Consider the following 24,220-nt stretch of genomic DNA (forward strand, 5'->3'; position numbering starts at 1 on the left):
ATTTTTTTTTCTTTTTTTATTATATTTGATCATAGTATCTGTTTTGCGTACTTATTAAAAAATATAAATAAAACTGTTCTGTAAAATTGCATTTTTATTTGTAGAGGAGGGGCGCCTAACGCAAGGTTCGCCTATATCTATATATTCTTTCGTTTCGGCCCTGCGTGGGACACCCGGTATAACTAACGAGTACGTTAGTTATAGTCGGGTATGAGCTTGGACCACGGTTGTAGAATAGATAGGTTTGTACACTAATGGCTTGGGATGGCGACGCTTTTTTTCGATCCCTATATCCATGGAAAGGACACAGACAGCTAGCGCCTCTACCTTGACGAGCGGAAATCGTTCTAGTTATTTTAGGGATTTTGGTTTACATTGCTTTATGAACAATACAAAATTTGTAAATGACATTTGATCGAAGTCGATAAATACGATTTCTTTTATTAATTACATCGGTTATAGACAGATGCCTATAGAGTTCTGTGTCCCTAAAACGTCAAAAACCAGGCGACGCGATCGGCAATTGGCGTCGCTGACCAGGGATATGCAAATGTATGCTAGTGTATCAACCTATCTATTCTACAACCGTGGCTTGGACTATTCCAACCACAGTATTCCAGCTGTGATTCCTACTAACTAGTGTACCTATATAATATATAAATAAGGGTAGAGCAAACGATGACACATGACAGCAATTTTTGATCCAAAATTCCGTCAAATAAATGTCAAACAGTAGCGTTGCAAGTGGACAAGATCTAAAAGAAATAATGAAAACGATTTTATTAAAAATCAATTAATTCAGGTTTTTTATTTCGGGTTTCATAAAGACACAGCCGACTGTCGCATTGCGTGGCTTCTGCTGGGCCATTTTAATTTCTGATCGACAAGACCGCGTGAATTTTAAGTTTCTTGCACAAAATTATCCATTGATCCCTTGAAAAATTATCACCACATACTCGTCCTTGTCTTGGAAGTTCGACAGCATTTAGTTTAATCTTCCATTGGGATCGCGCAAAAGATCTCCGCCGAATGCTTTTAAAGATTTTTCCATGTTCTGAATGTTTATGACAACCTTTTAGACTGCAGGCGGGTCATTTTTTAAATAAAACTTGACGAACGTCTCTGATCAATGTCAGCTTGACAGTCTACAGCACTGCATTAAATTGCTTAAAATTGAAATAGGCCTTGGAAAAAATTATCCACCAATTATATAAAATCTATTCCTTTGTTTACCCTACCCTTATTAATATATTATACATATAGGTACACTAATTCCAACCTCCTTGGTAACGTATGTAACGGACCGGTTACCATTTAACTGGACAGCTCACGAAAAAAGGCATAGCTACCCACAAAACGGTGGAATTTTTTCTGTTCACATTAGTGACATGTTGGGTGCATGTTAGTTCTGATGTTAGTAACGTTAGTAACTTTGGAAAACATGTAGTGGTATCGCGGTGTCCTGTGGATGTGTCATCTGTCGTTTTGTACCTTCTAGCTTGTGAGATGTGTGTTGTTCCGCAATTACACTGTAGAGATTAATATATTCCAACATTTATAACAATTTTTGCGAAAAGTGAAAACAAATATACATGTCCTATCATTTTAAACTACATTGACAAGGTAAATATAATCCACTGTTACGATATATCGCTTGAACTCTTGACTGTCATCGGATTTAAAATGACGCTAGTAGCACTAAAATGGCAGATGCTTTGGCTTCAAACAAATTTGGGATTTAACTTGAAAAAGCATTTGTATTGCTTTGTTCACGGCAATGTGATACAAGTCATGGATTATATTATACTATTAAAATCAACCTACATTCTGAAGAATCCATGTTCGGTTTTTGGTTACTAAAATTGTTGTATATGAAAAGTACAACTAATAAAAGTTTCTACGATACCTACATTTTGTTCGTCTCGTTTTAGCCCAGTCCAATTAACACCAAATTTATAAATTAATGTTAAATTACTTTTAGGTATAAGGAAAAACAATGCAAACAATCAAGTGTGTTGTGGTAGGTGATGGTGCTGTAGGTAAAACCTGCCTGCTGATAAGGTATGTTACAATTTTCTAATATATTAAATGTTTATATTTTCCTCTTTAGCTACACTACGAACAAGTTTCCATCAGAATATGTACCAACAGTTTTTGATAATTATGCTGTTACTGTAATGATTGGTGGTGAACCATATACCTTAGGATTGTTTGATACAGCAGGACAAGAAGATTATGACAGATTGCGACCTCTTAGCTACCCTCAAACTGATGTATTTCTAGTGTGTTTTTCAGTTGTTAGTCCGTCCTCATTTGAAAACGTCAAAGAAAAAGTAAGTTGCAATGATAATAATAGGTGATTGTCTATTTGACTTGTCACTGGCATTTTATAATTTTACAATTTGCTAATTGTAAGGGTATTGTTTTTGTACATCAGGCCCTCATTACTGTTTTCTAGATTTCTCTAATGATCAGAAACCAAAAAAATTGCCGGCTGAGGCAAAACGTTGAGATTTTTTTATAGTTATAGTACTGTGTGATCAGAAGTTTGTTGGCAGTACTTTTTAAACAAAAATGTGAGCTTTTCTTGTGTTTATGTTGGCAGAACGGAAGTATTTCTGTAACACAAGGAGGTTTATATGTATAGAGAGACTACAGTGCTCATTGTTTTGTATTGCACGTATACATATCTTCTCTGCTGTTCATATCGTGTTCATACACATTCGTGAATTGACGGATAAGCGGTTGAGGGAGTCAGTGGCGGAACTAGATTTTACTGCTGTCTTATTAGTTTTAATACATTTGTCATTGTTCTAGATTTTAGTATATGTTTACAAAGACCAGATACGCGAACGTGTGGGAATAGTCCAGTCACTAGCATAAAAAGGGGATCAACCTCGGAATGAGAGATAATGAGCTGAATTTTCGTATATACCTTCATTTTGGCGTGCTAAAAGTTGTCTCAAAAGTCTCATAAAATCTCGTGTCTGCGTCGTAAGTTATTCAAGGTCAAAAGTCAAAAATAAGAGTTTTTCGCGATTATCTCGGTTTCTTTTGCTCCAATGATGTTAATGTCTATTATAATAATTGTAGAGCATACAATTTTGGACAAGTTTTATTTGAAACACTTTTTGATGCGTTTAATTATTTTTGAGATAGAGGGCGGTGAGAGCGCAGCGCTCATCCATACGTACTGTAATGCAAGATAAAAATGTACAGCTGCTAAATAAAGATAAAATTAAAATATATTAACTCGTTTCATTTCCTTAAAATTTACTTTGAATAAATTAATATAACTTTAAGATATACATATAATACCATAACAAGTATAATATATTATCTAATATATCTACTAAACTTACACATTTTAAAGATAAAGTACTTAATTATTTTTCTACATAAAATCTACTTTCAATAAATTAAGATACACAATAAGTATTTCATCTAAAGAATTTTTAATTACACAAAGTAGGTAAGTATTATTAAATGAACATATTGAAAATATGTAAAATGTTATTAAATACAATGTATTAACTGATAAGTAATACCAATTATTCAAAATTCAAGCTATTCACAGATATTCACGGTTGATTTTGCATTAGAGTACGTATGGACGAGCGCTGCGCTCTCACCGCCCTCTATCTCAAAATCGATTGAGCGCATCAAAAAATGTTTCAAATAAAATTTGTTCCAAATTTTATGCTCTACGATTATGATGACAAATGTTAACATCATTGGGGGAATAGAAACCGAGATAATCGCAAAAAACTGTTTTTTTTTTGACGTTTGACCTGGAATAACTTACGACGCACACACAAGATTTTATGAGACTTTTGAGACAGCTTTTAGAACGCCACAAAAATTTGACTGGACAAGAAGTGTATTAACCACACATTTTGTTCAAAAACCAATATTTTTTGTTTTTCTTGAAATTGTATGAAACTGAAACTCGTCAGCGGTGCAATAAACCTATCGCGTATTCACTCCTCTCACCCGGGAGATGTTCGTGACAGTTTGATAATATGGAAGCTATACGGCATACTCTATCTATACTTAAGGTCCCTTTATAGTAATTTGAAATCTAGTTACTTTTTTCCACTACATTACAAGAGCGATTTTGCCGAAACTGACATTGTGTTGACAAAACCTTTGTATCCAGGACGTAATCACAGTCAAGGTAGTTCACAACAAGATCCCAAAAACCATAGCGAGCTACTTTCTACGTCACAAATGAGTGGTGGCTCCCCTTCCCCCTGTAACAGGTCTGTCTACAAACTCGCTGTATGCACTAACCTAGTCACTATTAAAGAACTTTGACCTATACTTATTGTCCTTGCTATTTCTATTGAAACACCACCTGTAGATTTTGCTTAAAATTTAGCAATTGGTAACAGCTTTCGATTGATTGACAACGGTTTTTAGTTAGAAAATTGTCTGAATATGAACGTTGCCAAATTTACGATTAACAAGTGGTGTTTCAATAGAAATGGCAAAGACTATATATTCAATAACTTTGGTGTGACAGATACGTGACATACGACAAATTTAGGTTATATTTTCGTACATCTTGCAAAGTTAAAATGTCAACAATCTGTCAATTTTGACAGCTCACAACCGAAAATTATTGGAAACATAATACTAATTTCAACTAAAAATCTAGGATTGCCAAGAGATTCAGTCATTTTTGATCACGCGGTATTATCGATGTAAGTTGGCATTGCCGCTTTTATTTTTTGCAGTAAAGCAAAGTTTTTAGAAGCTTTGAGTTAGAACATTTGGTTAATGTAACTTTTATTAAGATACGTCCACCTTCTTTTAGGAATAAATAGATAATATATCTCCATTGTTATCAAACTAAATAAATGCCACAAAATTTATAAACAATTTAAGTAATTAATTTAAGAGATGGCAGTAACTGAAGGAGTCTTAATTCAATTGTTTTTGTGATGCGGTAATGTTTACTAATGTAATAAAGAAAACCTGTAAAAGAAAAATATTTGAGACCAAACGACATTCGAAACATTCGAATTTGTATGTTTTCGCTCGTCAGGTGAACCCTATTGCCACTGTGCTGTTAGGATTGGGATTGCAAATGTTTTCCACCGTTACTTAAGCTAAAATCGTACGGGACTCTGCAAAGTTTTTTTATTTTAAACTGTCCTCATAAGTGCTTTTACACTTTCATTTTTTAACCTAATCGTAGAGATTTGTTTTCTCTTTTTTCTTAATAATTTGATATTACGAAAGGCATATTTTATTTAGTCAAAATTTACTTAAAACTTTGCGTTACTTACGCGAAACCTTTGAACCTGCCACCTCTGGAATTGATAAATTTTCTCCATTTTCTATGGAATTGTGAATTATCATACAAAAATAGTTATAATGACAATAAATTTAATTTTCGGGTATTCAAAAACCGAGAAGAAGTTTAATTTTGATTATGTCTGAAAAGAGGAAAAATTGCGTTACTTACACGATGTCATCGTTTCTTACGCGAACTTGTGAATATTAGCTGCCACGGAAGTAAGAAAAATTGCAAATTCGTGTTTTAAACAAAAGAAAAAGTTGGTTGAAGGTTGTTTAGACAGAACTTCCCTCGCCCATGAAGTACAATCAAACATTTCCAGCATTTTCGAGAATTATAAAATTTGATTTTGCAAATTTTATTTTTTTATGAAAACCTCTGTAAGTTGAAATAAACAAATGTATGTAATGTTAAAAAAGTAAAAGGATCAGGTGCTAATAGAAAAAATATTCAAACTTACCGAATTTACAATTAATTTACTTGATGACATTACCATCATTTGAAATTTCCATTTGTTTGTTTTCATTTTGGCTTTTCTCGCTTTTCTCCTTTTTATTTTCATGCTATCTTAACTTTTTTTAGCGCAAAGTCTTTTTTCTCTGTGTCGCTTATGTTTGCCCTATATTTCTGCTGATATTTTGGGTTGGTTGATTTTAGGTATTCTGAGTCTCTTTAATTTTTGTCGGTGTTTTCCTATTCTTTCAGTGGATGTTACAGACATTTCGATTAACACAGCAAAATCAAATTATTGGTAGATTGACGGCTGTTAAGACTAATTATTTAATTTCAAAGCTAAGCCACCGAAAGAAAATTATCCCGTTTCGCGTAAGTAACGATGCCATTTTTAATAATAATCACAAGGCAATTTTTTCAATAAAAGTACAATGAAAATGGAGAGCGAGAACGACAAAAAGAGACAATGTAACCTGATTTGCAATTATTTTTAATATTTCTGAATAACATGAAAATTAGTCACTTATCGTTACTTACACCAATTATCACATATATCAGAAGAAAGAAGTGTAATATTTTTTTAAAGTTGATGTTGGGGTAAATACTGATTGTACATTATTGTCAATAAAGGTGCACTCTTTACGACCGTGCTTTATATTGTAAGTAAATCAAGATATTTACTTTGTTGCTAGCAATGTTAAGGAAGATATAATATCTATCATTTCGTTGAACAATTTTATTATTCCTCAATAACAAGAAATTTTTACTGCGGGTGTTATGGTATTGTAAAAGCAAATATATGCCAGTAAAATTTAAAGTTTTTAAAAGTACTAATTGTAAGATTTAGATTAATTTAACAATTTTCAAAAAAATGTGCTGAGGTTGATATTTTTGTGGAATTGCCCATGTATTATTATGCACAAGAAAATCCGTGCTGGATTCGTGAAACTCCTTTTCAGGGAGTTTTTTCCATCAAATTTTATTTTAAATGTAATGCGTGACAGTAACACCTTATTTTGACGTTTTTAAACAGACTTCGTGGATTTGTGATATGTTTGAAATTCTAGTGTGAATCAAGGAATAAATGAGTAATGTATTTCGGGTTGCCGCTAACCACAAATTAAATTCATCATTTAGGCCAAATCACCCTGTATGTAGGTAGTATAAGCCGCCCCACGTTTGCAGTAATGTCTTTGCCATTTCTATTGAAACACTACCTGTTGATTTTGCTTAAAATTTAGCAATTGGTAACAGCTTTCAGTGGATTGACTACGGTTTTTAGTTAGAAAATTGTCTGAATATAAACGTTGCCAAATTTACGATTAACGAAATGGCAAAGACTATAGTTGTTCGCCTCATTTTAGTGGCAACGCTGTAGGGGGCAATGACGTTATGAATTTATACAGAGTACATTGAAAGTGGCTTTAAAAAAGTTTAGGCGTATCAGTTTGTTTCTTTCTGCTTTTGTTTAATCTACGATCTAAGAAACATTTATAATAACCTTGTATTAAGTTTTATATAAGTTTAGATAACTTTCTTATTTTTATCTTGTTTTTGTTAATAGTTAACAGTTAATAATTTTTCAATGAACAATAAAATGAAGAGCATAAATACGAAACTTTGGATATTGTAAAAAAAGGTTTATCGGTAAGCCTAATTAAAAAGTTCGTAATATTTAATATCTACCTATATTTAGATTTTCTTCATTATCTTCCCGATCGACCTTCTAGAAGATTAGTAAGTCCTATAATATTAGTAACATTTTTAAAATTCTTCAAACATAAGCTGTAAGCAACTGAACTGAGGATTATATTAGGAATTATAGATTTCTGCAACAATAAAATTCTATGTAAACATGAATTCAGTGCTTTTGGTTTAGATTATACTTGTTTTTAATGTGAAATATTTTAAAACTTGGTTTTTAATTTTTCTTTATTATTTAAATTTTTACACAATACATCATGCGGCAAGCCTGTTAAAATATTCAATATCAATAGGTCTTTGTTTTTTTTTTGCTGCTTTATAATCTTCAAGTTGCAGAGAGACAATAATGCTACATCAATAACACTATAATATTAAATAATAATTGATACATAGTTTCTAAAGCTACAATTGATGTTATTTGCAAGAACTTAATCTAAATAAAAACACTGTAAAACTTTGTACAACAAGCTAGGTTTTTTTGTAGCCCTCCATCCCTTTATCAAACTCTCAAAGATGTTTCTCGTAAAGTAGACAGAATACAATAAATATAAAAGTTGAATACAGTAATAATTACGGTGAATGTAATTATAATAAACACTAATACTTACATGCTTCTTGCATACCTATAAACAACGTTACATGCACATACATTAGGTTATCATGTTAAACCAGATTATGTCAGTGCTGAAATTATCAAAAATGTGAATAAAGACTTCCCTTAAAAGATCAGTTTGGGCATCTAGAACAAATAGAAATTTCATACGAAATTTGTAACATTTACGTCGACTGAAAGCAGAACTATTTCTCTTTTAATTACAAGTAGATTGATTTCAATACATTTTCTCAAAATTTACAAAAATATTATTTTACCAACTATCTGACCTTGCCAAGCTAAAATTTTAAAATTATAAATATTTGACTAAAATATTTATTTATTGAGCAAATTATTGATTATTAACATTTCAAATTATGTAAGTATGCACTTTTACCAAAACAATAAATTCTGATATTGCTTGTGATACCGAAAATGATTTTTTTTCACTAGCAGCCATGAAGCATCCAAATGTCGACTCATTTAGAGGTAGCAAATTCAACTTTTGCGACCACCGGTTCAAAAAGAAGATTGAGGTTATGTACGCAATACTTGATGTGATTATTTCTTAAAAAATGAATAAATGTGTGATATTAACATTACTTGAGTATACGCATGGTAGTTGGTAGACGGTAGAAGATAAAATGATTAACTCAGCGACAAGTATAAACGGTTTTCTTTGTGTTGAAGATTTAGATTAAGTTTGATTAGAAATCAAAACAAAATCACGTTGCGTCAAAAAATTGAACGTTTATTTTTTCAATTTATTGTCTTATAGTTTCTACTAGTGAAAAAAATAGTATATTAACCACGGTTGCAAAGCCACTTCTAGACCTCGCGCTTCAGAGCCCTCGACGCTGCGCGTCTCGGGTTCTAATTTGCGCTCGGTCTAGAATGCTTGGCTCTGCAACCTTGGCTAATAATATACTATTTTCACTAGCAGCTATGACGCATGCAAATGTCAACTCATTTAGAGGTAGCAAATTCAACTTTTGCGACCACGGGTTCAAAAAGAAGATTGAGGTTATGTACGCAATACTTGATGTGATTATTTCTTAAAAAATGAATAAATTTGTGCTACTAACATTACTTGAGTATACGCAGGGTAGTTGTAGACGGTAGAAGATAAAATGATTAATTCAGTGACAAGTGTAAACGGTTTTCTTTGTGTTGAAGATTTAGATTAAGTCTGATTAGAAATCAAAACAAAATCATGTTGCGTCAAAAAATTGAACGTTTATTTTTTCATTTTATTGTCTTATGGTTTCTACTAGTGAAAAAAATAGTATATTAACCACGGTTGCAAAGCCACTTCTAGACTTCGCGCTTCAGAGCCCTCGACGCTGCGCGTCTCGGGTTCTAATTTGCGCTCGGTCTATAATGCTTGGCTCTGCAACCTTGGCTAATAATATACTATTATTTTTATTAGATTGTTTATTAGATTTTAGTTAGATCGTCCAGTAATGAGTGTCATATTTGATATAACTATTCCTACAAGAAATAATAGATACTGCGATCCGATATAAAGTGTCTTTTGGAGAATTAAACCTTTAAAAGACGAACGTCAATTTTATTATTCTGTTATTTATCAGTTTCTTTGTATGGTTTGTAACTATTATGTTAGTAACCAATACATTATTAGATGAGATCATGAATTTTCTGAAGGAGTAGCAAATAAAAAAGTAAAGTAACTCAGATTTAATGATTTTAAAAACTCAAAACAATATTATTGTTTCATAAAAATATCAGATATTTGGGTAAGTTTTTCCGGTAGACTTCGAAGCAAACGGTAAAATATTATACAACAAACTTTTTACTTCCTGAGGGTAAGCAAAGCAAGTCCGTCGACCGAGTCTCTACTTTTACGTTTTAAAAAATCGCTAACCAAAATTTGTCTAATCATCCCCACCAATAATGTGATGACGTCACTTCAACATTGTCCCTAGTAAATGAGTTTTAAATTGTATAAAATAGCATAGTCCTACACATGTAGTTTATAACTCCGAATTGATTTTTTACCCGAAACGTCCAGATTTTCGGAAAAAAATCAAAATTATGAAACATTTTGCAATTTAATTTTGAATCTGCAAAACCAAGTGATTTGAAATCTTGCAGATGTTTTAAAGTTCTGATAAGCATGATGACCTTTTTTTTTGCGGGTCAGTGTATATTTGCTTATCCTCACCGAAAAATTATCTAAAATATCCAAAATATCATGAGTCTATACTTGTGATTTATCATTCTATTCATATTTTTTGGATTTGATTATACGGGGTGACTCAAAAAATTAATGAATGTGTGAATTTATTTTATTGATTTAATCAGGAACCGAATGCTTTGAAATCTTGGAGACGCTTTAAAGTTATCATAAGCATGGTAAATTTTTGATTAAATTAAAAAATTAATGACGTCACCTCAAAATTTTGCTGAATAAATCCGATCTGAAATATTCAAAATATGATGAGTTTTTACTTGTGATTTATGACTGCATTAATATTTTTACTTCCCCAGCGTAAGCAAAGGAAGTATTGTAATCGAGTCCGTCGGCCGACTCTCTACTTTTACGTTTTCTCGGCCTTTCATGACCCCTAATGCGATGACGTCAGTTCAAAATTGTACATAGTAAATGGGTTTTAAATCGTATGAAATAACATAGTCCTACACATGTAGTTTATGACGCCGAATTGAGATTTTTGAAAAAAAAAAAAATCAAAATTATGAAACAACATTTTGCAATTTAATTTTGAATCTGCAAAACCGAATGCTTTGAAATCTTGTAGATGGTAAACCATCTGCAAAAATTTATCATGCTGTCATAAAATCAAAATATATTTACTTATCCCCTCCAAAAAATTGATGACGTCAGCTCAAAAGTTTGCCGAATAAATCCTATCTAAAATGTACAAAATATGATGAGCCTATACTTGTGATTTATCATTCCATTCATATTTTTTGGATTTGCGTATACAGGGTGACTCAAAATAATTAATGAATGCGTGAATCTGTTTTATTGATTTAATCAGGAACTACAAAACCGAATGCTTTGAAATCTTGGAGATGTTTTAAAGTTATCAAAGGCATCATAAATTTATAGTCAAAATGTATTTGCTCATCCCCTCTAAAAAATTGATGACGTTACCTAAAAATTTTGCTGAATAAATCCTATCTAAAATGTACAAAATATGATGAGTCTGTACTTGTGATTTATCATTCGATTCATATTTTTTGGATTTGCATATACAGGGTGACTCAAAATAATTAATGAATGCGTGAGTCTGTTTTATTGATTTAATCAGGAACCATAAAACCGAATGCTTTGAAATCTTGGACATGTTTTAAAATTATCATAGGCATGGTAAATTTATAGTCAAAATGTATTTGCTTATCCCCCCCCAAAAAATTGATGACGTCACCTCAAAATTTTGCTGTATAAATCCTATGTTATATGTGCAAAATATGATGAGTCTGTAGTTGTGATTTATCACTCCATTCATATTTTTTGGATTTGCATATACAGGGTGACTCAAAAAAATTCATGAATGTGTGAATTTAGTTTATTGTTTTAATCAGGAACTGCAAAACCGAGTGCTTTGAAATCTTGGAGCTGTTTTAAGTTTATCATAAGCATGGTAATTTTGATTAAAATGTATTTGCTCATCTCTCCTAAAAATTTGATGACGCCACCGCAAAAATTTTGCTGAAAAAATGCTTAAATATGTAAATAATGATGAGTGTATACTTGTGATTTATCACTGCATTCATATTTTTTAGATTTGCTTAAACAGGTGTCTCAAAAAAATCAATGACTGAGTCAATTTATTGTATTGAATAAATCAAGAATTGCAAAACCGAATGCTTTGAAATTTTGGAGATATGTAGTTTAAAGTTATCATAAGCATCATTGTTGGCCTGATTTAAATCAAGTGATTTAAAAAAAAAATCATTCTTGATTTTTTAAAATTTTCTTTTTGAATTACGAACATATAATGCATGTTAGTCTTTTAAATGCAATTTAATTCAATAAGGGTACTACCTGCGTACCGCCGCAATTTACGTAGACTTTTCTGGGACACCGCGAAGGCGAAAGACCCGTTGCAAGTGCAGTCCGATTCTTTTAACTTTGGCAATGTCGTAAATTAATAGCAAAAAAGACATCTGGAATGTTTACATTTATGTCTTTCACTGCAGCTCTAAGCTGTTACTACAAAGAATGTGCGTATTTCGCAACAATGGGTGCAGAAGTATTAATTTAATATTAAATTGATGTATTAATTTAATCTTAAATTAATACATCAATTTCTGTTAAATTTGTCAATAATTGTAAATTTCCAGACATTCACAAAGGTATTGGTGTTTTTTAAAAGAAAAAATGCAGTTAATTGTTGAAATCGTCCCTGTGGTGAAGAGGAAGGTGCCCTAATTGGGGTATAAATAAGCCTTTAGTTGTAATTTAACTTGAGTTTAGCTTTGTATAAACAATGCCAACGTGATTGGCGAAACGCGTCGGCAAATATTTTTTGTTTTCGGTATTGTGGGGATAAATGTTATACAGAGTCATCAAAATTGATTGAGAGAGTTGGTACCCCCTGTTTTTGTCGTGAAGTTTGTCAACCTTATGACAGATTTGTTTAAGGTTATATGGCAATGAATTCAGTGGCGTGACAAAAATTCGAAACTTCAAATCTGACAACTAATATTTTTACAAAAAAAAAAAATCGAAAAAAGACGCCACTGAGTTTTGAAATTTGAAACTTGAAACTTCAAATCTGACAGCTAATATTTTTATACAACTTAATAAACCAAATTATTCAAGTTCAGGTTTACCAACTCTCTCAATCAATTTTGATGACTCTGTATTACCGCTAGAATTGGTTGGTATTATATAACATTTATTCAGATTTTATTTAGAGCTTACAACATCCGTATCGCAAGGTGGGGTGTTTAAAGACTTTTGTAAATAAATTTATGTTTTCAGTTTATTAGAAAACATAGTGAAAGTTTTGTATCTGTATAAGTTTAATCAATATATTAAATATTTTATTCACAATCAGTTATGTTCACTTGCACCAACGATACTTAAAATTTAAGTAGTGATTAACTCCTAAATAAACTTGTACCATATTGTAAGAAGTGATTATGTTGTATTAAGCGGTGGTTAAACTAAACCAACAATCTTGACTGCTTAAATGATACTTTGGTAAGAAAAGAGCACATTTGCTCTTGTGCACATGCGTACAAGGACATTGTTTGTTGTCGCGCTAGAGCTGATCAAATTACAAATCGCAGCTCAAAAGCGGAAAAATGAATGAAAAAAGTATCCAAAATGGACAAAAAAGTTATCGTTTGGGTCTTTAAATAAATGAAGCTTACTTAAAAAAACAAAAAATGGAAACTGCTAATGCGCACACTACAGATCTGTTTCAGTTTTGTAATAGCTTTTCAATTTTATATGCCACTTGATAGAGAATCTGCATTCTGTTCTTAACCTCCTTTATAATTGAAAGTTTTTTATTTTTGGCGTACAGGATCGTAATAATATTTACAAATATGCAAAATAATTATTAATTAATTAAGATACGGCCTATCTTATAAACTAATTAATTGTTTTTATTACTTCCAAATCATTGTGAAATGCCAGAAAGAAATCATGAGTATTCATGTCCATGTTCTTTTAAACAAAAGATTTTTTTTGCACTGCTGTAACATTTGTTTTACTCGTCAACAAATATTACGACACGTCACCTGCACATTATGCTGGACCAAATTAAGGAAAGGTTAAAAAGTGTACGTAAATTGCAATAAGAATTAATTCCTGCTTAATAAACAATTTCACTCCTACAAGATCGATAGCCGGAACAGTATCCCCTAAATTAGGAAAATCCAGAGCAGATGATTTCAATGTATTTCTAATACCTAAGAGTGGCCACCTACTCGGGAAACGTTCATTGCTTGTAGATTTGCATCTTTCCGATACACGACAAAATCATTTGGAAAAAGTTCAGTATTAGCAACATCACTGGCCAACCAGATTTCAGTTTACATTATTTATTCATTCACAAACAGAATTGTAAAAGTTATTTATTTTAGATCTTAAGCCCACTACAATTCTGGTGTACGTATACAACATGGCGAAGACTTGCATTTGGGTGTATATTTTAGTTTAACGACACAATTGTGCGTGAGCCATTTATATAAAATTCGTTTCCCCGATACTCACTCTAATACCAAGTTGTTCTTGGACTTGTTTATAAGATGCGATTTGCTTGGGTATAATGCTAAAGCCATGTAAGCGGTCGGAAATTAAACTCTTTCCGACTTGTGGGGTCATCACTGCCGAATTATAAATACTAATTTAAACAATTAACAGCCGGTTTACAGCAGCTTACTTAAATATTTGATTGCGATTAAATTTTTATCAGACGTCGCTGAACACCTCGTTAAATGTGTGACGAACTTAACCTCAAGCAAAATATTCTATAAACCGGCTCCGAAATAGGCCAATCAATTTTTCTATCGGATATTTTACCGAAATAAACCACAATATTATGGAGGTAGGTTTTTTATTATTATAATGGTGCTTGTTTTATAAAATGATTGTGAATAAAATAGTATACAGACCTCGGCAAAGGTACCATTCCTTTCTCGAGAACTGGTTCACCCCAAGGCACAGCTGTAGAATAGATATATTCTACAGCCGTGCCCCAAGGCTACACCCCTCTGTAAACTATTCTCTCGACAGGAATGGAATAATATACTATTGACTATGGACTTGTATTGAGTATTCTAATGCATGCATTGATCTTTATTTATCCACCAATAATAACCAATGTTTGTTCAGTGGGTTCCAGAAATAACACATCACTGTCAAAAAACTCCATTTCTTCTTGTTGGAACTCAAGTGGATTTACGTGACGACGGGGCTACAATTGAAAAATTAGCGAAAAATAAGCAGAAACCAATTTCAGTTGAACAAGGAGAAAAGTTAGCCAAGGAATTAAAAGCAGTAAAATATGTTGAATGTTCAGCTTTAACCCAAAAAGGTCTGAAAAATGTATTTGATGAAGCTATTTTAGCTGCTTTGGAACCTCCAGAACCAATTAAACGTAAAAAGTGTGTAATTTTGTAAGCATAAAACAATAAAATTGAATTAAACTTTTTTATGTTAGTTTAAACACAAATTTTATATTTATTTGTTTATTGTTAGTTATGATACTACTAAAAATTGTTTGATTACTATATTAACTCTTCCATTTCTCTTAAATCTGATAATAATGAATTATTTTTGGGAACAGGAGTCAGTATTAAATAAGGGACTTCAGTTAAATTGAAAGTTTAAGTTGGCAATAAGTGTTCTAAACATTATATTTCTAGCGAGATTTGTTTTGTACTGTTTGTAATCTGTACTTTATTATTTTCATATTATTAATCTGAACAGTTCTTTATAATTTCAAAAAAGAGATGAACGAAAATTATGTATAAGTTATCCATAATTATTAAAATAAAATACATAAATTAATGTGTATTTTTTGTCTGCGATAAAACCCCTTCTTGTTTGTGAACAGAAATACAGATGATCAAAAATTTTATCACATTAGGTTAGACTAAGAAAATGTGTTTTATTTCCTTTATTAAACCCAAAGATATTGAAAAGAATTAATATATCAACCTGTATACCTTGCATAAAGCCAAAATGACTAATATACGAGTACAAATTAGTCACCAGAAAGTTACTTCTGGAAATTATTTTTACGCAACCCAAAATAATAATACTCTACCACAAATATAATTTTTAACGAGTTGCAATGTTTGTGGACTTATAGCTCTGCTTTCCTGGCGTATTCTGTGTTTAATGTTCCATATTTAATGGTGGTGTCTCATATAGGTACCTTTTCCTGTATAACCCCCCATAGAAAAAATCCAGTACTGTCAAATCGGGGCTTCGAGGTGGCTAGATATTATTAGATCCTCAAGTTATCCAATGATTCCTGAACGACTGATCTAAATATTCTCGAACAGTTTTGTGCTAATGCGGCGGGACCCCATCATGTTGTAGCCATAAACTTCGTCTCGTACTTCTGACAGTAAAGGCAGTTCGGTTTGTAAAAAATCCTGATATATTGCACCATTAAGAAGTCCATCAAGAAAGTGGGGGCCAATGACATGATTATTTGTGCGACCGCACCAAACATTAACTGAGAATACATGTTGGAAATGTGTTTCTCGAATCCATCTTGGAATTCTTGGATTTTCTTGCAGATAGTAGTGGCAGGTGTAACATTTTACTTCTCCGTTATTGCTGAATCCTGGCCTCGTCACTGAATAATAGCTTATTTAAAAAATTAGGATATGCATTTAGTTTTCGTTTGACAAAATGACAAAACTACAGTCTTTTCGGAAAATTCGTTGGTTTTAACTGTTATGTGTTCAGCACATTAAAAACATGTTTTTCTCTTAAGGCGGCCACACAGAGAGGGAAGACTGCGCAGTTAAAAGTGTGCACGCTTGTCTTAAGTTAAACCCGTACTGTCTAATTGCACACACACACTCATGCTTCCCCGTCAGTTCTGTAGCAAATGTGCATCGCTATGCTAACGAACAAAAATGTTTTTTTCATTACAGTGGCGTGTAGTTGTATTATACAGGGTATTTTTGAAATAGATGGAAACTTTTTTTAAGGTAATTGGTCATGATGTAGAGAATTTATGCATCAAATATTGATCTAATAAAAATTCTTTAGTTTTCGAGATAAAATTGATTGAAAATCTGTTAAAATTTGCGTGTGCGCTACTGATTCCAAAAATGTTAAAGGTAAATTTGATCACTATAGTAATTTAAAGTAGGTAAAATTGTTGCTTGTTAACATGACAATACATTCATTAGCCCATCATTTTTTGACGTTTTTGCAATTTTTTGGAACAACAAAATGAATTTTTCTAATTCTGAAATGACTGACATGGTTCTGATGTATGGACAAGCCTTAGGAAACTCCTTGGAAGCGCGACGTTTATACCAAGAAGCATTTCCCGAACGAAGATTGCCAAATCATAAAACATTTGCTAACGTTGTTCAGCGTCTACGAGAAAATGGGAAATTTCAACCTCGTTTTAGTGATCGTGGTCGTGAAAGGACAGAACGGACACTTGATGCCGAAGAAGAAATTTTGAATGTCGTTGAAAACGATCCAGGTATAAGCATTAGACGATTGTCTTACCGAGTGGGAGTTTCATTTGAATGCATGCGACTTCTTTTTATGGGGTCACATGAAAGAGTTGGTTTACCGAACACCAGTAAATTCTGTTGAGGAACTTTGGGACAGAATAACAAATGTAGCTGCTGAAATTAGAACACATCCCGAAATGATAACCAGAACCCAACAATCATTGATTAGACGTGCGGAAGCGTGTATACGAAATGGTGGTGGACATTTTGAAAACTTGCTCTAGTTGCATACGTTACGTTTTGTTTAATTTTATGGTTGATTAAATTATGATTTTGAAGTTTTAATTGTCAGTTCATTAATTATTGTCATTGTTTATTTGTTGCTAGCAATAAATTAATAGCAACAGTAGTTACACCTCGGCAGTTTTCAGTTACTAGGTTTCACATTTTTTCGTGAAACCATTATCAATGGAGGAATGAATGTTTGGATAGGGGTTAAATTTTCCTTTCAAAATTTTACTAAAACAACAAACGTTCATTTGACTTCTTAAGTTCCCTACATTCACCAGATTTTTTGTTTCCATGTATTTCAATAACACCCTGTATAAAAAAAAACAATTGTAAAATAAGTCAGACGTCATTTAAAAATACGGCGCTAATGAATTAAAACTCAAGTGTGCAGCGACTTGTCTCCACACACACTGAGTTTTCCCCGCGCAGTTATAACTGTGCACGCTAACAACAGACTTGACTGCACATGCCACATTCTTCTCCACACACTAGGAGTTTTAACTGTACCCCGTGACACGTACATTCAAGTCTTGACTCTTCTCTCTCTGTGTGTGGCTGCCTTTATACCTGCTTATATTCAGACTATTATTAGCATTGTTTGGCGTTGCTAAAATACATCAATATATCATGGAATAAGATACTGGTTTCAGTATCTTATTGAATGAGATACTGATTGCTAAGAAACCAGTATTTCATTGCTTTACGAATGTACTAATAAACCACTATTTATTATGAAAATGTACAACACATTTATGAAATTCAAAAACTGATGCAGAACCAGTCGATGGTCCTTGAAGTTCAACGGAGTGGTTCTCCTTCGTCGCCGTTTCCACACCATTTTCCACAACATCACATGAAGACACACTGACAGAAGAATCTATTAGTATTTTTCGGGCAATTTTTATCTTCTGCTCTAAAGAATCTTCCACGTAGCCTGTTGCAACTTTATCAGAGGACCATCCACCAAACCTTTTAAGCGTAGTCATGTGTCAGCTCCCTGGTCCACAAACAACGTCTGTTGACCTGCTCCTCATCCATTGCTTAAACAGTTGATATTCACGGTCGTATAGCTCTTTGGAAGTATCAGGAAGCAAATTCTGCACCACACTTAATGCCTTTTTACGGATTTCTTCTGGAATTTCCATTATTTTTTGTTTGATAAAACTTGACAGTTTTTTTTTAATTCCACAATTGTTTATTTACAGTTCTGTCATAGTAACTGCCGCCAACTACATATTTTGATTTCGAATATATTTACATTTTATGAAGGAAATTAAAGAATATAAGCAGGTATAAGAGAAAATTTAATATTATACACGTGACAAAAATGCCAGTATAGGCTCGTGAGTCAGTATAACACTCACACTATCGTGCTCGTGTCATACATACTCACTCACCTATAGTGGCTTATTTTAATAACTAGTATTTAATAGATACATATACAGCAATTTGAGGTAAGTTTATATGCATTACTTTCGAGTAATGAGTGTGTTTTTGACATAATTTGAGTTCAATATTCTCTGCAGGAAGGAATTATTCTCCCTTCTTCGTGAAAAACGCAAAAAAAAACCGGCTCAGTCCAGAGGGATCATTTAATTGCTCATCTAATAAAATTTTACAATATTGAAGACAAAGAAACTTGAATACTTGAATTGAAGAAAAATGTTAAATTTTTCTCAAAAGATGACAAGTGTAGGAGAATTGAAGAGCGTTTTTTTTTTTAAGCAAAATGCCTTATAGTTGGCAGCACAGGAGGAGTTGGTGTCTTTGAGAGCAGAGACTTCTACCTGTACCTCTGACATCTAAACCTTCAACATGTTTTCTAGTGAGCCGACCTAGAGTGTCTTTTGAAGTTTAGACATTAAAAAATGGCAAGTAAGAACCGCTTAAAAGGCAGGTATAGAAGTACAAAAAAAAAATTCAAAAATAATTTCGTGGCAAACTTGGGTTGATTGTGAACCAACCGCGTGCAGGAGGGAGCGGAAAGTCTAATGATGGGAACACTGCAAGGCGATTATTTGATATTCCTAAAATTTCAGCAGAGATCACTGGAGTATAGAAAACTTTAATCTACAGATTTTCTGTGATTTTAAAAGCAATTACTTGTGGAGAAGAAATACAATTAAAAGCATACGTACAATGCATATGGCATTGAAACGACGAAAATATTTGTTGAGGAATATGGATGGTTTAACATGCGTATGACGGTACATAAAGTTCTAATTCATGGGACAATTATTATTTGCTTCCTATTGGGCAGTTAACAGAGGAGGCATAGGAGGCTAGAAATAAAGATATACGAAAATACCGGAAATATCATACGCGGAAATCTTACAGAATAAACAACAATCAGAATTTTTTTGTCGTAGAACACAGGCCCGTACTTTGATTGTTACGCCACTGCTATAACCCCAATATAATCTTTAATAATACGTGGTGAGATGGCGCTTCACAAAATTTAGGCTAGGACTAAATTCGACCTATAAATGTGGTTGAGCCGCTCGCATTATTGCTGATGTAAACGCAGACTAAAAGAGCACTACGTAGGTGGGATTTAGGTGAGGGTATGGGTCAGTCCACTACAAGCTTATCGCTATAAACGTAGTCATTATGACCGCAGGTCCAGATGGAATACCAAGGTTTTTAGTTAAGGCTTGTGCTACAATTTTTGGAGGTCCGTTGTCTAAATTGTTTAATCCAATATTAGTTACGAAACAATTTCCTTCTATGTGGAAGAAAGCATGTATTTGCCCAGTGTTTAAGAAGGGTATTGTTAATGAGATTAAAAACTACAGGAGGCCTATTTCTTTATTGTCTAACTGCGCAAACATTTTTGAGTCAGTTTTATTTATATAAATGTATTTATTGTTCAATTAGTTCGTACTTATCACCTTTACAACATGGGCATGGGTTTGTTAAGAAAAGATCTCCAATACACCAATCAGGCTTGTTTCACTCAATATGTCTTCGAAGCAATAGATAACAGAAGTCAGGTGGACGTAATTTACACCGATTTTCAGAAGGCTTTCGATACTGTAAGGATGAATTTAATGAATTTCGCGCGCACAAGAAACGGTTGGTAAGAAGAAGAAGAGGTTGGCAACCAACCACACCAAGAGAGAGACATGCGCAAATGTGGGGGTGGTTTTGTTTCTTGTGAAATGATTCACTTCCTTTTGACCACTTCGAGCAAACAGACAGCTTCCTTTTGACCGCTTCGAGAAGACACACCACTTCCTTACGAGCGCTTGGAGCAACAGGTCGTATTTTTAACTGTGAGTTATTCAGTGCCTTTGCTGTTGTTTTTTATTTTCCAGTGTTGATCCGTTCCATTGGAAAACCTAGCAGCCCCCGTTGAGCCATTGGGTGTTCCTGATTTCTCATCGTTCTTACGACGAGGTTTTTGTGTTCCTTTTGTCGAAATCTTCGCATCTTTGGAGAGGTATGTTTTGAACACATGTTTTGGACTGACTCATGACTCATCACTCACAAAAAAAAACACACAACGTAGGTTCTCATTTGTTAGACGATCACAGCCAAGGCCAAACTTTGAATTTTTGAATTTTTCGCGGGCCTTTCAAACCTTTTCAAGGTCAATTTTTAAGGCGGGAAGTTTGGGTTATCACAATACAATAGATTTCTTTATTTTACTAAAAAAATTACGTCATTATGGTTTCACTGATTCTTTAAATGCTGTGATTAAGTTATACTTATTTGATCGAAAAACAGTTGTAAAATATCGGAATTACTATTCTTCTCCATTTGTCCCAACATCCGGTGTCCCACAGGGTTCTAACTTAGCACCATTATTATTTTTAATCTTTATAAATGATATAGTTGATGTGATATCTTCAGAAAAAATGTTATTTGCGGATGATTTTGGTTAGCGTTTTACCATCTACATGATATTTCTAATACAAATACAAAATTTGACAACAATCGGCCCAGTATTCGGAGATTATCTGTCTAATAAACAAGACGCTAGAACCAATGATGGCGTGTCGATAGTTTGATTACAAATATATTTTTCTTTTGAACTATATCAACATAATATAACATTTCAAGATCACAAATCTGTGGTCCTGTGGTTGAAAAATTAAAAAGGGCATCGAGTATTATTATTTGAAGTAATATAGTAATATAGCAGTAGTTTTTTTTACTAGCTGTAAACACTCCTAGCGACGCACTGGCTACGACCTTGTGGATCAGATCAAAGCGTCCCCGCTACTCGCCGTAAAACACACCTTACTTCAACTGGGGAATTGCACCACTGAGATGGAATAACGCGCACTGCTAATAAACATATACGGACAGATAGATAGACGGAAACGGTAGACCTATTTCTTTGTACTCTAGGGGTCATGAAAGGTCGAGAAAACGTAAAAGTAAAGAGTCGGTCGACGGACTCGATTACAATAGGTATTTCCTTCGCTTACGCTCTGGAAGTAAAAAGGAAAGGGCCAAGTTCGGCATCGAACCCACAATTCCAGTACCGCAAGGTCGCCGTTCTCTCCAATACACCCACTACGTCACGGAGACGTATAAACCGTGTTGGGAATAAAACGTTTTCCTACCTTGCAAATGTTTTTGCGAAAATTTGAACAGTGGATTCGTATATTACTAGTGTGTAAGTATTTTTGTGATTAGTCAAATTTTGGATAGCATTTGGCCATCTACATGATATTTCTAATATATGTACACAGTGGCGTAACAATCAAAGTACGGGGCTGTGTTCTGCAACACTGTGGGGCCCCTAATGAATAGCAAAATAAAAATTATTTAAAAATACGAGTATAATGAGTAAAGTTTGAGTATATTGCAATTAGGGCTCACGTTTTATTAAAATCATTCTACCTGAAACACTGAATTAAAAAAACAAAATACAATAACTACCTAAACACATATAATTAAAATATATAAGGGGTGTTTCAAAATAATTTTTATCTAGTTAGCTTTGAAATCGCTTCAACTCCTGTGTTTCCCTTGATGAAAATCTGCAGCCATATGCGACTAGATGAAAATCATTTTGAAACGCGTTGTATTAGAAATAAAAATGTATCTCAAAATTGTTTTTTTTTTGCTTTCCAATGGGCACAAACAAGTTGATACAACATTTGACACATCTAATCTTATGGCAATTTTATTTTCAATTGAGGTAATAGCCAGTGAAGTTAATCTGCCTTGGCCCATTGTGTTTCTTAAAAAAATTTTAATCATTTTTAATTTCGAAAAAGATCTTTCCGCTGAAGCCACCGAAAGAGGTATTGTAAGAGAAGTGAAATATGCTGTGTTAATTTCACTGGAACTAGTACAGGTACTAGGTACTCATTTTGTAATAATTTCGCGGTTCAGTGTTTTTTTTTTCTACCTAAAAAATTAGTTGTAACATACATCAGATATATTTTATTATTCCAAAAAAGTACTACAAACACAAAATTAAAATAGTTTTGAAAATACGAAAGTTTTCATAAAACGCAACTGAAACTGAATTTTATTTACGTCTTACACCATAAAGTTTCACTGAAGATCTGAAAATGTATGTATTTTGTTGTCCTGAATCATAAATTAGTCATACTTTTGCCGGCTAAAGATTGGTAATTACTAAATGAAGTGTTAGATTTGCCACAATGGGATTGCGACAGTGCGACAGGGCATTTCTGACCGCTGGTGCCGGTGACTAAAACCCGAGTTTATCAAGTCTATGATATTGAGATGCCGCCAGAGGCAGCAAAAAATATTAAATAGCAATGAACGATCGATCCTAGGATCACCGCACATTTTCATTTTTTATTTCGGGATGTAATTTGCGCAATAATATAAAAAATCCAATAAAACAAAAAATGTTCGTGTGACCGGACCGGGCCCCTTGAAGAAGCGGGCCCGTGTTCCGGCAAACGTATGGAACACCGGTAGTTACGCCACTGTATGTACATAACATACATATAAAATTTGACAACAATCGGTCCAGTAGTTTCGGAGATGACGTGTCTAATTAAAATGGATACAGACACCAGACAAACAGACAGACAAACGGAAACGGGATACTGCTTTTTTCGTATTGTAGGGGTCATGAAGCGTCGAGAAAACATAAAAGTGGTCATTCGTCCGATGGACTGGATTACAATACTTTTTCGCTTACGCTCGGAAAGTAAAAAGGTTCAAGTTATTAGAATAACAGATTTGTTATTTAATGGCAGGTAAGTATTTGTTAGGACAAAAAAATATTGCCAGAACATTTCCACCCCTCCAAACAGTTACCTGAATAATAAAAAGTTGTATTTGTTCTTATATTTGTGTTATGGGAACAGTGTTGAAATTTGAATATAATTAGAAATAAATTGATTTGATGAATAAATCTAAATACCAGAATAAAATTCCTTTAGCAAACCCTCGCCAGAAGCGCAAGAGAGTTTTATGAATTTAGCGTTGTTTATTCCAGAATGGGGATTGCTTATAGTGCAGTTTACGGTTACAAAACTTCATCCACTGATTTTCGTAAGTACTGAAACACATAAAGTAAATCGGTCGCTAGCTCTTAGACTATTCGCTGCTTGATAAACATTATTAAGAAAGTTTATAAAACGTTATTCTGTATCACTTGACTTAAGAATCCTGTGTTTTATTTCTACAACTTACAATATTTTTTTATATTTTTATTAACTTTATTTTTCATTGTGAAAAATTAAGATTGGATCAAAATGTGTTTTACACGTGTG

General features: G+C 33.1%; 1 protein-coding gene and 1 long non-coding RNA gene across 2 annotated transcripts; both read left to right on the plus strand.

Moving 5' to 3' along the window:
• Positions 1–1,400: 1,400 nt before the first annotated feature.
• LOC135130182 (cdc42 homolog) lies at positions 1,401–15,570 on the plus strand. The gene is made up of 4 exons (XM_064057544.1): positions 1,401–1,623; positions 1,982–2,061; positions 2,111–2,333; positions 14,893–15,570. The coding sequence occupies exons 2-4, from the start codon at positions 1,997–1,999 to the stop codon at positions 15,178–15,180; spliced, it is 576 nt and encodes a 191-aa protein (XP_063913614.1). The 5' UTR covers positions 1,401–1,623; positions 1,982–1,996; the 3' UTR covers positions 15,181–15,570.
• Positions 15,571–20,219: 4,649 nt separating this feature from the next.
• On the plus strand, positions 20,220–24,000 carry LOC135130189 (uncharacterized). Its single transcript, XR_010280701.1, has 3 exons — positions 20,220–20,946; positions 21,668–22,131; positions 23,569–24,000. It is a non-coding gene; the product is annotated as an uncharacterized LOC135130189 (long non-coding RNA).
• The last annotated feature ends 220 nt before the right edge of the window (positions 24,001–24,220 follow it).

The sequence above is a fragment of the Zophobas morio genome, unplaced genomic scaffold (assembly GCF_036711695.1).
Source record: "Zophobas morio isolate AGI-343-1 ecotype UQ-CSIRO unplaced genomic scaffold, CSIRO_AGI_Zmor_V1 ptg000017l, whole genome shotgun sequence".
Classification (NCBI taxonomy): domain Eukaryota; kingdom Metazoa; phylum Arthropoda; class Insecta; order Coleoptera; family Tenebrionidae; genus Zophobas; species Zophobas morio.